Consider the following 15,397-nt stretch of genomic DNA (forward strand, 5'->3'; position numbering starts at 1 on the left):
CGGAATACAAATACCTTAAAGGTGGAAGGGCATGTGAAACTGATGAGTTTTGCGTTAAACATCCAAAAAGTAAAATTGTTTAGAGGATTTTGCATGTTAGGAATTATGGGAGTTGGGAGTCCAAAACATCTGGAGGGTTGAAATTTGTTCAGGCCTCGTCTAGCCCAATCGCCACAAAGACATCAATGGGGAAATGAATTTCTGTTCAGGCCTACAGGAAACTCCTCTCCCAGGCGACCCCAATACTGACCATTCTTCCAGGGGTTGTGAACTTCAGCTCCCATGACTCTTAATCCAGGCAACTCTCACAATTCGTAATTGCCCAGAGGTTCTCAACCTGTGGGTCCCCAGATGTTTTGGTTTTCAACTCCCAGAACTGGCTGGGAGGTGATAGTATGATAGGTGGGTCTGGAAGCTCTGAGCATTACGGAGATGCTGCAAAGGCGGCTGTGAATAAGGGAAGAGAGAGGGCGGAATGAGAGCGGGGAGAGTGAAGGAAGGATAGAAAGGAGGGGATGCTTAGGATATGGGTTCGGGTTAGGGCAAGGTTCAGGGTTTGGGTTACAGTTAGGGTTAGGGGTTACGGTTAGGGTACGGTTTAGGGTTTGGGTTAGGGTAAGGGCTTAGGCTTACGGTACAGTTCAGGGTTAGGGTATGAGTCAGGGTAAGGGTTTCACCATTAAATGACTCTTACATTTCTTCTATATTATCTGTCTCCGACATCAGCCCGAACCTTGTCTTACTCAATTGCTGAGTATACCAGCCCTGTCTGGCATAAGTCTGCCCATGCAAAGCAGGTGAACATAGCATTGAATGAGAATAATCACAGGATGTCTTAAACCTACAATTGTTGATAAACTCTACAGCTAGCTGGCATTGCCCCCCCCCCCCCCCCCCGATGTGCGACAGGAAGTTGCTGCTAAATGTGAGAGAAATAAGGTTGAACACTGAAAGTCATCCACTACATGGCTACCAGCCTCTCCCAGTAGACTCAAATCAAGGAAAAGTTTTAGGAGAACTACCATTCCTCTTGGCGTCCCCCCAGCAACAGCAAGGGTATCCCTCTGGGCAGCTAGATCAGGAAATCCCAACTGGATGGCCCCCAACAAGGGTCTTCCTCCAGGGGCAAACCAAGAATGGGCAACTTGGAAGTCCCTGAACAGACTCAGAAGTGGGCAGATCAAAAGACAACCTGGCAAAATGGCAGTACCTAAAAGAATCCCACACCTTATGTGACTGTGGAGCAGAACAGACAACTCCGCATCTGTATGTTTGTCCACTATGCCCTGCCTCATGTACAGAGGAAGAATTGTTGGGAGGCTACAGACAATGCCATTGCTGTGGCCTGTTTTCGGTCAAAAGATAGTGACCTGCCCTCCTATTTTTATCAGTTTTATACTAATTTATGTAATGCTTTTGATACAAAATAAATAAATCTGTCTCCAGCCTGGCTTACATTACAATAAATCTCTCTTGTGCAAACAGCGCTTCTGAAGGAGTGATGTGGCCTCCGTAACGCTTGGCGCTTCTGGACCCAGCTATCATACTATTACCGGCTGGGATTTCTAAGAGTTGTAGGCCAAAACACCCGGGGACCCACAGGTTGAGAATCACAGTAATATTCAGTAGACAGTTAGGAATTGTGGGAGTTGAAGTCCAAAACACCTAGAGGGGTGAAGTTTGCCCATGCCTGCCTTAATCATTGCCTCCTGCAGCTGGGACTTCTGGGAGTTGAAGTCCAGAAAATCCTTAAAGCAGGCATGGGCAAACTTTGGCCCTCCAGGTGATTTGGACTCCAACTCCCACCATTCCTAACAGCCTCAGGCCCCTTCCTTTTCCCCCTCAGCCGCTTAAGCTTAAGCGGCTGAGGGGGGAAAGGAAGGGGCCTGAGGCTGTTAGGAATGGTGGGAGTTGGAGTCCAAATCACCTGGAGGGCCAAAGTTTGCCCATGCCTGCCTTAAAGCGACAGGGCCCATTTCTCTGTTGTGCCCGCCCTTTCCGACGCAGCTCCATCCCTCTCGCTTGTTTCGCCATTTTGGTTTCCTTTGGCGTCCGGCCGCTCTTGAGATTGAAGCCATTTCCTGTCCTCCGTGCCCGCCATTTCCGGGGACGTTCTAGCGTTCTTTTTTTCGTTCCGGGGTATTTGCTGTGTGCGTCAGGTCTCGGCTGAAAGTCACTTTGAGGAGGAAGTTGCCGGGCAGTGGTGACCGTTGCAGTCAGGTAACGAGGCGGGGAAGAGGCAGGGAAAGAGGGAGAGAGGGGGGGGGGGGGAGACATGGTAGGCCCCGAAGCGCTTTTCCGGCTCACTTCCCGCAGTTCTGTCTTCCTCTTGCGACTCTGGGGCCTTCCTTGCCCGGCGGGCCTTTGTGCTCCAAGCGAGCCTTGAATATCTTGCGTTCAGCTATACCTAGGCGTACTAGAAATTGCTATAAAGCTGAAATAGGAAATAATTTATAATTATTATTACTAGCCGTCCCCTGCCACGCGTTGCTATGGCCCACATGGGGGTTCTGTCTAGGAGGTTTGGCCCAATTCTATCATTGGTGGGGTTCAGAATGCTCTGTGATTGTAGGTGAACTACAAATCCCAGCAACTACAACTCCCAAATGTCAAGGTTATATTTTCCCCAAACTCCACCAATGCTCGCATTTGGGCATATTGAGTATTTGTGTAGAGTTTGGTCCAGATCCATCATTGTTTGAGTCGACAGTGCTCTCTGGAAGAAGGTGAACTACAACTCCAAAACCAAAGGACACTGCCCACTAAACCCTTCCAGTATTTTCTGTTGGTCATGGGAGTTCTGAACCCCACCAACCCCATCATTGGTGGGGTTCAGAATGCTCTTGATTGTACTTGAACTATAAATCCCAGCAACTACAACTCCCAAATGACAAAATCAATTTTTTTGAGTGAAGAACATACATTGGGTTGTTAGGTGTTTTGTGTCCAAATTTGGTGTCAATTCGTCCAGTGGTTTTTGAGTTCTGTTAATCCCACAAACGAACATGACATTTTTATTTATATAAGATTACTACTACTATAACTACTACTACTCCACTAGGGCAGGCGTGGGCAAACATGGGCCTTCCCACAATTCCTAACAGCCTCAGGCCCCTTCCTTTTCCCCCTCAGGAATTGTGGGAGTTGGAGTCCAAAACACCTGGAGGGCCCAAGTTTGCCCATGCCTGCCCTAGTGGAGTAGTAGTAGTTATAGTAGTTAACCCCTGAGTCCCCCCTAGGGGGTGAGAAGGGCGGGGTAGAAATGACCGAAATAATAAATAAATAAATAAATAAATAAACTAATCATCCAATCATAGAGTTGGAAGAGATCACATAGGCAATCCAATCCAACCCCCTGTCATGCAGCCTCTGTTTCTGCGCTTCCACCACACTCCGAGGCGGAGAGATCTACTGCTGAACAGGATGTAGGGTCAGGAAGTTTGATCTACTCAAATTTGCATGTTTTTGAACTGGTAGGTTGGCAGAAGCTGGGCCTAACAGCAGGAGCTCACCCTGCTCCCTTTCGGTCAGCAAGTTCAGTGGTTTAACCCGCTGTGCCACCAGGGGATCAAATATACAACAATACAACATATAAACAATACAACTTTTAAAAAAACATATACATATAATAAAACTTTAAAATACTTTAAAACACAGTACCTAGTCTGGGTTTGTGAAAAACATGCAAAAATTTAAATTCTCTGTATTTGACAGGGAACCTCTCCCTCATTTATATTTGCACACTGTGGAAAGAAACATAGCCTTTCATTCTGTCTGGCAGCCATTTCCTTGTTTAAGATCTGCAGGGGGAAAAAAGGTGGCAGATCATCCTAATAAGTGTGCAAATTACACCAGCAAAGGCACACCTTTAAGAATCCATCCAAAGCCCTGGAGAGGTGTTGGCCTCACATTCACTTAAAAAGCACAACACTGAAGCTGTTTCCATTTTCTTATATCGTGTATAAGAAGGACTTTGATAATTTTGATAAAAGGTGTTCAGAAAAGGACCAAAATATAATGCTAATTACTTCAGTATGAAGTCAGCAGTTTGAATGCTGCCATTGCTACCAAGTGATGAAAAGAATATCCTGCACCCCAAACTCTAGCAAATGTGGAGGGCAGACTGTGTATTATCCTATGTATTGCATTGTTTGTATTATGTTTGATATCATATGGTCTGTGTAAGTGTAATCCGATGTGGGGACCAGCAATCTTTATTTTTCTAAAGTGTTGGACTGGTCTCACAGTTTAACTGCAGCTGTTTTTTACCCCTTTGTTGGAAACTTATTTCACACTGGTGTCCCAAAGCTCACAGAGTGGCACTATTTGAGAGAACACCATTTTGGAGAGTACTGGTCTATATAATATCTATGTTGTACAGTACAGTGCATATGTGCTGTTTGAGTACTCTTCTCAGACTGGATCTACACTGCCCTATATCCCAGGATCTTATCCCAGATTATCTGGCAGTGTAGACTCAGAGTTCTTCCACACTGCCCCTTTATCCCATGATCTGATCCCAGATTATCTGTTTATCCCAGGTTATCTAGCAGTGGGGACTCATATATTCCAATTTCAAGCAGATAATCTGGGATAAGATCCTGGGTTAAAGGCAGTGTGGAAGGGTGCTCATACAATCCAGTTCAAAACATATAACCTGGGCTCATATCATGGGATTAATTGTATGTATGTATGTATGTATGTATGTATCAGATATCTAATGGCTTGTAAGCAATGTCTTGCTTCATGTAATATGAATACTGCCATAAGTTGCTGGAATGCTGCTTGAGGATAAAAATACTACTGGGGAACATGATCCATTCACAAGAAGTACTTTTATGTATGCATTTATTAAAAATTATTAACAGATTCCTGATCTGCCCTATACTCATGAATCTTGGATCATTCTCTTGGACAGAGTTTGTAAAACTCAGCAATTTTAGTTTTGCTTATGTCAATTTTGCTTTCAGAGAAGATATGGCTGAAGATATCAGGACCAAGCTGGAGAACTACAAGACAGCTCCCTTTGATAGCAGGTTCCCCAATCAGAACCAAACACGGAACTGCTGGCAAAACTATCTGGGTTCGTATAGTTCATGTGTATGAATATTTGCATTCTTATGAGAATGTCAGCTGTTCTAATTTTTGAGTTGTTAGAAACCAAGATTTTTGACACATTTCTGGTAACAAGTCTAGATTATGAAATAATTATTTTTTGAATATTGCATACAAAGTTCGCATTGGCTTGTGCAAGGGAAACTTCTAGCTGGGAATCTAAAATCAAATAGTGAAGTGAGTACAGTAGAAAAATACAGCATAGCTACCAGGCCAGTAGCAACATTGGTTATTTCAAGGACAAATAGCAAGTGTAAAATAAAATACAGGAGTTTTTCATGACTAAATTCAGGACTGTGGAATCAGTATGTCAAACCATTGAATCAGACGTAGTCATTACTTTTCTAATGACTAATTCCTTCATAAATGGCAAGTGTATATGAGTTAATAATAGCAAATGTATAGAACTAATATAGTAGCACAATTGATTTCATCATTACCATGTGAATCATCAGGTTACTTAAACTGAAAGACATAAAATATGTTTATTTGAATAATAATAATAATAATAATAATAATACTTTATTTTTAACCTGCCCTCTCTCCCCAAGGGGTTTCAGGGCAGCTTCCAAAGTAAAAAAAAAAAAAAAGGCAAACATTCAATGCCAGTACAAAACATAATAGTCAATTTCCAAACAAACACAGATCAATCAAAAAATCATATAAAGCCCGTAATATAAAACATATCACAGAAGACAAAATTACACAGATTAAAACACATATCAAAACCTAGGTCACCATAATTTAAAATTATGTGTTGTCAGCAACGTCTCAAGTAGAATCAGTGGTAGTGTACTTTCCTTCCTTTCTATAAGCTGTTTTTTCTTTCTCTATAGATTTCCATCGTTGTGAAAAAGCCATGAATGCCAAGGGACAAGATCCTTATGTTTGCCAGTGGTACAAAAGGGTGTACAAGTCCCTTTGCCCTATTTCTTGGGTAAGGAAATAGAACTAAACTGTAACCAGGAATTCATGTGTGTGAGAGAAAAGGGGCAAAAATAGGGGATCTGTTTGGTGCCTAACGTATTTCTGTGTCTGTTTTCTGATGAGCTTCTGTTAACCATCATTCCAGTGCCATTTGCATTGTTGAGAGTGTCTTACATCACTAAAAATGACAAAGGAGTGGAATCAATATTATGCTCCAGTTTGATATAAGCTTTCCATATGTAGAGTCAGAATTTTGTATACTTAGCATTATTGCAAATAGCAAGAGAAACCTATGTTATGATGCATTATTGAAAGAGGATTAAAAATAATGCTTCTCCAATTCCAAAGTTGTACCGCATAACTACAAAGCAAAGGAAATTGACTATTTGGATGTTCCTCCGAAGTTTTTGGGTGAAGGAGGGACTGGGAAATTCTCAACAGTCTGTTCCTGTTGCTACTTACAGCCACTGGTATTCTAACTTTATTTTAGTAAAAGAGGGTCAGAGTTCAGGTGCCCTTCAAGCCCCTTGAATGTCGTCACAGGAGTTAAAAGTGATGAAAATACTAAAAATAAGCTATATATTTTGTTTTGTTTTACATTAGTTTGTTCAGTTTTCCTAAAATATAATGTGTCTGCATTTTTTCATGTTTGAACGGTTTGAGGCAAATAATATATAGCCATAAATAAATCTGGTGGTCCTTTTATGAGCCAAAAATGGACTGAAATCTGAAATATGAGAGTAGGCCTAGTAGCCACATCGGGGGCAGAAGTGTCTTGTGAAATGCCATCTTGTGAACTTTCTGCAATCTATCCTTAACAAACAAGGCAATTTTGTTGTGCCAGAGCTTTCATAAGGAACTCTTATGAATTAATTACTGGAAATCTAAGGTTATTGTCTTTGCAAGAAAGCTAAATCCATATAGATGGTTTATAAATCATAGATCAAACAAGTAAAAAAAAACCATGCCAGCCACTGATACAGGCGAAATGTCAGGAGAAAATGCTGCTAGAGCATGGCCATACAGCTCAGAAGCCATACAACACTCCAAGTTGTCCAAATGAGTGTTGTTTTTCAAGCTGATAATAGCTAGAGGGCACATGTTTAGTACTATGCAAGCCAGTCTGCTCACAGGAGTACCTCTACCCTACTAAACTATTTCCACATCCGAGGCGAAAGTTATGTGCCAGCAGTAATTAAGTTACTTGAGGCCAAACCATTAATCACCTTCTATATGGTTCACAATTGGATCCCTATTCCAATTTTTCTAATTCAGAAGGTTTTGATCTAAATCATTGATACCATCCTTCATTCCCTGCTGCATTTCAAATACAATCCTGTGTTTAGAAGCCAGCATTCAGAAGGTTGAAACAAGAGCCTGGCTTACTATATTCCACTTTGCTGAAGTTTATCTTTTTTCCTTTAGCTTTGGTTTACCTCAGTCTACATGCTGTTTTTGAGTCAATGTAGACTCAAAACCAGCATGTAGGATGAGGTAAATTAAAAACTAGTGGTACTGCCTCCTGTCTGGATATCTTAGCTCATTGGATATTGAAACAGCTAAGACAGCATTTTAGCAACATATCCTAAATACTAAATATCAACACCATCTTGGCCAGATTACCGATTCCACACTAATTAACGGGGTATGTCATGTATACAAACCAGCAAGTGGTATTTTGGCACTTCCAGGTCCTAATCATCAACATCTTCATATTCACAGGATTTGATTCATTTCCCTCTGCTTATTGGAAAATCTCTTGATTGCATGTGCCCATTGTGGCTCAGGGGCAGTTGAACCAGTGTTCTTCTTTATTGCCTCATCTATTGTGATTGTAAGAAAAACATAACTGAACCTTTCTTATTTAAATTGCCTGGTCACAGGCCTCGATAAAGATTGACATTACCAAAACAAACAAACAAACAAAACCCTAACAACTATCGACGAGAGTAGCAGAAGTGTAGTTTAAAAAAAAAAATTCTGCAGTTCTAGCCACTTTGCCACTGTAGTATTCCTGACAATAGGACTGATGATGAAAGAAGCTTCTTGGTCTTTTGCAGGTCAATTCCTGGGATGAACGTATAGAAGCGGGGACTTTCCCAGGCAAGATCTGATTGTCTTGTGTCTGCCATTTGCTCTCCTCTTCAGGACACTGTTTTGCTGCTGAGTCTCCTCCGTGTGATGACTCTGAAGGATCAACTGAAGTATCTCTCTGGGTCTTTTCCACTTCAGCATCTAACATTAATCAATAGTACCCAGTCTTGGATGTGACAAATTCTAATTAAAGGCATAAAACCGTGGCTGTGTCTGTGGATCAGTGAATTAACTTTGTATCATTGGGCCTCTTGGTGTGTGCAGTGTTTGAAGTTTCTGGGACATCCCTCAAAAGTCATGTGTATAACTTACTGATCAGCAGCTGGTCCCCACCCCCCACCCACCGGGCACCATATTCTGCTCCTGCACTTGACATAAGCCTCCATTTCCACTGCATAAGATTCCTCAGACAACCTATACATGAGAAACCTGCTGGGTGTTGTTGGATTAGGAGCATTGCTGAGTTCCTCAGGGTCAGCCATCACTTGCAGCTGATCAGTTCCCACAGGCAGTAGAGAGTTCTGAGAATTTATTGGATATGTTATTATAATTGTATGAATCATTAAGCAGGCAACAACACCTATGAATTCCCCTTTTCTTAATGATCCGGATAAAACTGTTATGTGATGTTATCTGGAAGAGAACCTTTACTTTACGTGCTACTTTTAGTAGTACTGATTCAACAGCAAAATCCTATAATCATACTATTTGAGAACACCTAACCTCATCACACTAGAGAAAAATCCACTTAAAATCCAGTTTCTGCTTCCTGCAGAATTCTGGGGTTTGTAGTTTAGGAAGGCGCCTTTAACAGCCTCACTAAACTACAAATCCCAGAATTCTGCAGGATTTTAAGTGGATTTTTCTCTCTGGTGTGATGAAGTAACTAGTGGTACCTGAAATTAAGGATCAATTAGTAATACTTTAATTATGTATAACTGTTCAAGCTGTAAACATAGTCTGTAGGGAATGTATAGGAATGTATTGTAAGGCATATTTCATGAGTACTTGGAAGCAAGTCCTGGGATCAGTGGATTCTGGATAGATCAATGTTTCCATACATTTTAATGAAGCTTATTATTATCTATTGCTTTGGAAGGTTGGTGTGTCTTTATAGCTCATATTCCAACACATCAATTATTTTGTTAATTAGTGAATCTATTTTTGTATGTTGTTGTTCATTGTTTATTAGTTCAGTTGCTTCCGACTCTTTGTGACCTCATGGACCAGTCCACACCAGAGCTCCCTGTCAGCTATAGCCACCCCCAGTTTGTTCAAAGTCAATCCAGTCCCTTCAAGGATGCCATCCATCCATCTTGCCCTTGGTCAGCCCCTCTTCCTTTTTCCTTCCATTTTCCCCAGCATCATTGTCTTCTTCAAGCTTTCCTGTCTTCTCATTATATGGCCAAAGTACTTAATCTTTGCCTCTAATATCCTTCCCTCCAATGAGCAGTTGGGTTTTATTTCCTGAAGTATTTATTTATTTATTTATTTGGTATGCTTGTATACCGCCAATATCTCAGCCTGTGCGGCGACTCATTGCGGTTTACAACATGTTAAAATATACAATGTTAAAAAATACAATTCACTTAAGCATATAAAAATTAAAATTAAGAATACATACAAAAACATACGCAGTATTGGGCCACCAATACAGATCGGGACATCTCATAGTTAAAATCGTCATCCAATTCGTTGTCTTGATTGCTAATCCATGGTCAGATAAAACATCACGACGAAGGTCAATTGAAGACTTGCTCAAACATCCAGGTTTTTAGTTTTTTCCTAAATGCCATTAGCGAGGTCGCTGATCTTAATTCAGTAGGGAGGGCATTCCAAAGCCGGGGGGCCACCGCAGAAAAGGCCCTATCTCTAGTTCCCACGAGCCGCACCTGTGAAGCAGGTGGGATAGAGAGAAGGGCTTCTCCTGAAGATCTAAGGGTCCTGGTGGGCTGATAGGCCGAGATACGTTCGGATAGGTATGTAGGGCCAGAACCGTTTAGGGCTTTAAAGGTCAAAACCAGCACTTTGAATTGGGCTCGGTAGCTAATCGGTAGCCAGTGAAGCTGGTACAGCAGAGGAGTTGTGTGCTCCCTGCGCCCAGCCCCTGTTAATACCATGGCTGCCGCCCATTGGACTAGTTGGAGCTTCCGGGCCGTCTTCAAAGGCAACCCCACGTAGAGAGCGTTGCAGTAATCAAGACGGGATGTAACCAGAGCGTGGACTACCGTGGCCAAGTCAGACTTCCCAAGGTACGGTCGCAGTTGGCGCACGAGTCTTAACTGTGCGAATGCTCCCCTGGTCACCGCCGAAACCTGGGGCTCCAGGCTCAGCGATGAGTCCAGGATCACACCCAAACTGCGAACCTGTGTCTTCAGGGGGAGTGCGACCCCGTCTAACACAGGCTGTAACCCTATACCCTGTTCGGCCTTGCGACTGACCAGGAGCACCTCTGTCTTGTCTGGATTCAATTTCAATTTGTTCGCCCCCATCCAGACCGTCACAGCGGCCAAGCACCGGTTCAGGACCTCGACAGCCTCCTTAGTAGCGGGTGGGAAGGAGTGACAGAGCTGGACATCATCTGCGTACAGATGACACCGCACCCCGAAACTCCGGATGATCTCGCCCAGCGGCTTCATGTAGATGTTGAACAACATGGGGGACAGTATTGAACCCTGAGGAACCCCACAAAACAAAGGTTGTGGGGTAGAACAGGAGTCCCCCAGTGACACCTTCTGAGACCGATCCTCGAGGAATGACCGGAGCCACTGCAGAGCAGTACCTCCGAGACCCATTCCCGCGAGGCGTCCCAGAAGGATACCGTGGTCGACGGTATCGAAGGCCGCTGAGAGGTCGAGTAGCACCAACAGGGACACACTCCCCCTGTCGAGCTCCCGACGGAGATCATCCACTAAGGCGACCAAGGCTGTCTCGGTACCATGTCCCGGCCTAAAGCCAGACTGTGCCGGATCTAGATAATCCGTGTCTACCAAGAATGCCTGGAGTTGTGAGGCCACCACACGTTCCATGACTTTGCCCAAAAAGGGAAGATTGGAAACAGGCCGATAGTTTACCAATTGAGTGGGGTCCAGTGATGGCTTCTTCAACAGCGGTTTTATTACAGCTTGCTTTAAGCTGGCTGGAAAAATGCCTTCCCGAAGGGAGGCATTAACCACCACCTTAACCCACTCGGCCAATCCCCCTCTGGCCTCCTTTAGAAGCCAGGATGGGCAGGGGTCTAGGATGCATGTGGTAGCTCTCATTCCTCCAAGCACCTTGTCCACATCCTCGTATTGAACCAATTGAAATGAATCCATCAAAATCGGACAAGCAGATGCTCGTGTTACATCCTCAGAGACTGCCGTTAATGCGGCGTCCAGTCCAGAGCGGATCAAGGCGACTTTGTCTGCAAAGAACCGAGCAAAAGCTTCACAGCGAGCAGCCGAGTCATCAGGGCACCCATCCTGAGTGGTGGGTTTTAAAAGGCCTCTGACAACTCGGAACAGTTCAGCCGGACGGTTCTTTGCAGACGCAATAGTGGCCGCGAAGAAAGTTTTCTTAGCTGCTCTTATTGCCGCGGCATATGACCTTAAAAAGGCCACAAACCGTGTTCGGTTTGACTCGCTCGGATCCGAACGCCACACGCTCTCTAGTTCCCTCTTCTTTCGCTTCAACACCGCCAGCTCCTCAGTAAACCAAGGGGCCGGTTTAGATCGGCTACTTGAGAGGGGACGTTCTGGAGCGATCGTGTCTATTGCCCTAGTCATCTCCCCATTCCAGAGAGCGACCAGGGCATCAACAGGATCACCAACCGCGGTGGCGGGAAAATCCCCAAGAGCCGTCAGGAATCCTTCCGGATCCATAAGCCTCCTGGGGCGGACCAATTTAATAGGTCCTCCACCTCTGCGGAGGTTAGGGGGCGCAGTAAGTCTAAAGCTGACCAGGAAGTGGTCGGTCCATGGCAACGGAGAGATGGATAACTCCTCAACACCGCCACCTTCCTCCCATCCCTGACAGAAAACCAAGTCCAATGTATGTCCAGCACTGTGGGTGGGGCCAGATACTTGTTGGGACAGACCCATGGTCGCCATGGTAGACATGAAGTCCTGAGCCGCTCCCGTTAGGGCAGCCTCAGCATGGACATTGAAGTCCCCCAGCACAAGCAGCCGCTGGGACTCCAATGCCAGGTCCGAGACTACCCCCGCTAGCTCAGGTAGGGAGACTGTAGTGCAGCGAGGTGGACGGTACACTAACAGAATCCCTAATCTGTCCCGGTCACCCACCCTCAGGTGGACGCATTCAAAATTTGTTGACTGCGGGATGGGGGTCCTGGTCAGAGGAATAGAATCTCTATAGACTACTGCAACCCCGCCTCCCTGCCCTCCGGATCTCGGTTGATGCTGCATAGAGAACCCGGGTGGACAAAGCTGGGTCAGATTTACACCTCCAGCTTCGTCCAGCCAGGTCTCCGTGATGCACGCCAGATCTGCCCGCTCATCCAAGATTAAATCCTGGATGACAGTTGTTTTGCCGTTGACAGATCTGGCGTTCAACAGCACCACTTTCAATCCCGAGGGACCGCCATCCTGGTTACACCTACTTACCGTATCAGGAGACCGATTTGGGATTACTAAAGTTGTTCCGCGTTCCCTAGGCCGAATTAAAGGTCTCCTTTTCCCATATCTCCCCTTCCCCACCACGACTTCTATGGGGGCTCCTCGGTTAACGGAAGCCTCTCCCTCCTCCATGACGCTTTTGGTGCTTATATTAATAAGCCAGGGATCGTTATGGTTTGCATACCATGTTATAATTGCATTTTGCCATAGCTTATCCTTCCAAGTGTTCTTCAGTCCCGTTAAGCTATATTCAAGATCCCTCGCACTATTCCATTTATCCTTACCCACATATACAATTAGCAGCCAAGTCAACAGCTGCCAAGGAGCAGATGGAAGCATGGGTGGTAGAAGTTACACACAGTTAGAGCAGGGATTACGCTGTTAAATTACGGATGGTGTTTTAACACAATACAATAGAACAACAATATAAATGCGATGGCTTAATAACCCAAGGTATTAACTAAAAAGCGTCATGGAGGCCTGCATCAGTACTAGCTATACAATCAAGGTTAAAGTGCTGTAGTTGGCTAAATGCACCAAAAAGTCGTTTAAAGTGCTAATGGCATAAAGTGCAAGATCAACAATTAGTAAAGTGCACAAGGTAACCAACTGGTCATGGAGTTAAATTAATTAGCAATTAGCAATAAACAAGGGATGGTCCACACAATCAAGGTCAACACAGACGGAATTAGAGCAATGGTCAACACAGTCTATCTAAGATTCTATCTGAAATTGGAGCAACGAGATGCCCAAATGCCAAAATACTGGGGCCAAAAGATGGTCAACACAGTTCTCCGGAAATTGATGGTTGGCAAGTGAGATGTTGGAGATCACATGCGATGGCGGCAGTTTTCAATAAGGTGGTGGAAAGATATGGTAATGATATAAGGTTTAGCAGACTAAAGTGCTTAGATTAAGGTGACCTGGGCAAAATAGGCTGAGATGGTTCTAACGTGCTCAATATGCAAGGAATGTCTACTATAAATAGTTCACAACTACTCAGACAAGACAGACAATTCGTCCCGAAGGGCCTAGGTCCTTGGGCCCGTGGAACAACAAGCCGGCACCCAGGGCCAGGTCTCCGGATCTTCTTGGCCGTCTCGGGTAAAGATGATCTTAGCAGAGCAGATGGTAATAAAGCACGTTCAACACAAGATAGCAGCGTCACAACAACGGTCAACACAATCAGTCTGAGCAGCACAATGATAACAATACCATGATGACAACACAACCAATCCGCCACAGTGGAGGAGCCGCTAGGCCAGTTGCAGGCCAGTTGTCAATAAATAAAGTCGCAGTCGGGCCTCTGCCTGCGAAACTAGGCTCCGAAGAAGAGCTGGTCCTTCTGAGCCGAGAGGCAATACGGGACGGCAAGAGGACGCCGAGGAGATAGCAGGACAAGTATGGATTGGTTGGATTTTCTCGCGGTCCAAGGCACTCTCAAAATTTTCCTCCAGCACCACAGTTCAAAAGGATCTATTTTATTTGTTTATTTATTCATGACATTTATTCACAGTTCAAAAGCATCTTTCTTCCTTCACTCAGCCTTCCTTATGGTCCAGCTCTCACATCTGTTGCTTACTACAGGAAATACCATTGCTTTTACTATGCGGATCTTCGTTGCCAGTGTGATGTCTCTACTCTTCACTATTTTATCAAGATTGGTCATTGCTCTCCTCCCAAGAAGTCAACGTCTTCTGAATTCCTGGCTGCAGTCTACATCTGCAGTAATCTTTGCACCTAGAAATACAAAGCCTCCACATTTTCTCCTTCTATTTGCCAGTTATCAATCAGTCTGGTTGCCATAATCTTGGTTTTTTATGTTTATCTGCAACCCAGCTTTTGCACTTTCTTCTTTTACCTTGGTTAGAAGGCTCCTCAGCTCCTCTCTTTCAGCCATCAAAGTGGTACCAGCATATCTAAAGTTGTTAATGTTTCTTTCAGCATTTTAAACTCCAGCCTTATAGAAGGGGAAAAAATAGCTTTGTAAGATGCTTTCTGTCTGAAACAAAGTCATTGTTCCTTATGTCAGCCCATGAATTGCTCCCTTTCTGTCTTTTAAGTTCAATGGCACCACGAGATGCAGAGCCAACCTTAAGAAATGGGACCACAAAGTGGAGTCCATGACATGCGCGTGTGGAAAAGAGCAAATCACACACCACCTATTACAATGCAGCCTGAGCCCTACCACATGCACAATGGAGGACCTCCTTATAGCAACACCAAAGGCACTCCCAAGTGGCCAGCTACTGGTCAAAGGACATTTAAAAGAATGCCAAGTTTGCAAACTTTGTGGGTTTTTAAAAATACAATACAACTGTTTGGTCCGCTCCTGATACGATAAATAAACAAGTCTATCTGTGCTTTTTTCTCTGTTGCATCAGCATTCGGGCCAATAATGCGGTTTTGTGGCCCTTGATAGAGTTCTATTAATGCGCAGAGGCCAAGTCTTCAAACTTTGTGGTTTGCTTTTTAAATACATCACAACTGTATCCTTGATTTACTCCTGATACGATAAAATTAAAATGGCAGGGTTTATGAACTGTACAATATTTCCTACTGAGATACAGTTTGGTTGGTTTTAATGCCTGATTTTTCTTAAAGGGCAACACATTTTAATGTCTCTAAACTCCTATGGGCTTCTC

At 44.1% G+C, this 15,397-nt stretch overlaps 1 protein-coding gene across 1 annotated transcript; it reads left to right on the forward strand.

The window, feature by feature from the left end:
• The first annotated feature begins 2,112 nt into the window (after positions 1-2,112).
• On the forward strand, positions 2,113-8,342 carry LOC137094822 (cytochrome c oxidase subunit 6B1). Its single transcript, XM_067460688.1, has 4 exons — positions 2,113-2,220; positions 4,971-5,083; positions 5,952-6,052; positions 8,103-8,342. The coding sequence occupies exons 2-4, from the start codon at positions 4,978-4,980 to the stop codon at positions 8,154-8,156; spliced, it is 261 nt and encodes an 86-aa protein (XP_067316789.1). The 5' UTR covers positions 2,113-2,220; positions 4,971-4,977; the 3' UTR covers positions 8,157-8,342.
• The last annotated feature ends 7,055 nt before the right edge of the window (positions 8,343-15,397 follow it).

The sequence above is a fragment of the Anolis sagrei genome, chromosome X, assembly GCF_037176765.1.
Source record: "Anolis sagrei isolate rAnoSag1 chromosome X, rAnoSag1.mat, whole genome shotgun sequence".
Lineage (NCBI taxonomy): Eukaryota > Metazoa > Chordata > Lepidosauria > Squamata > Dactyloidae > Anolis > Anolis sagrei.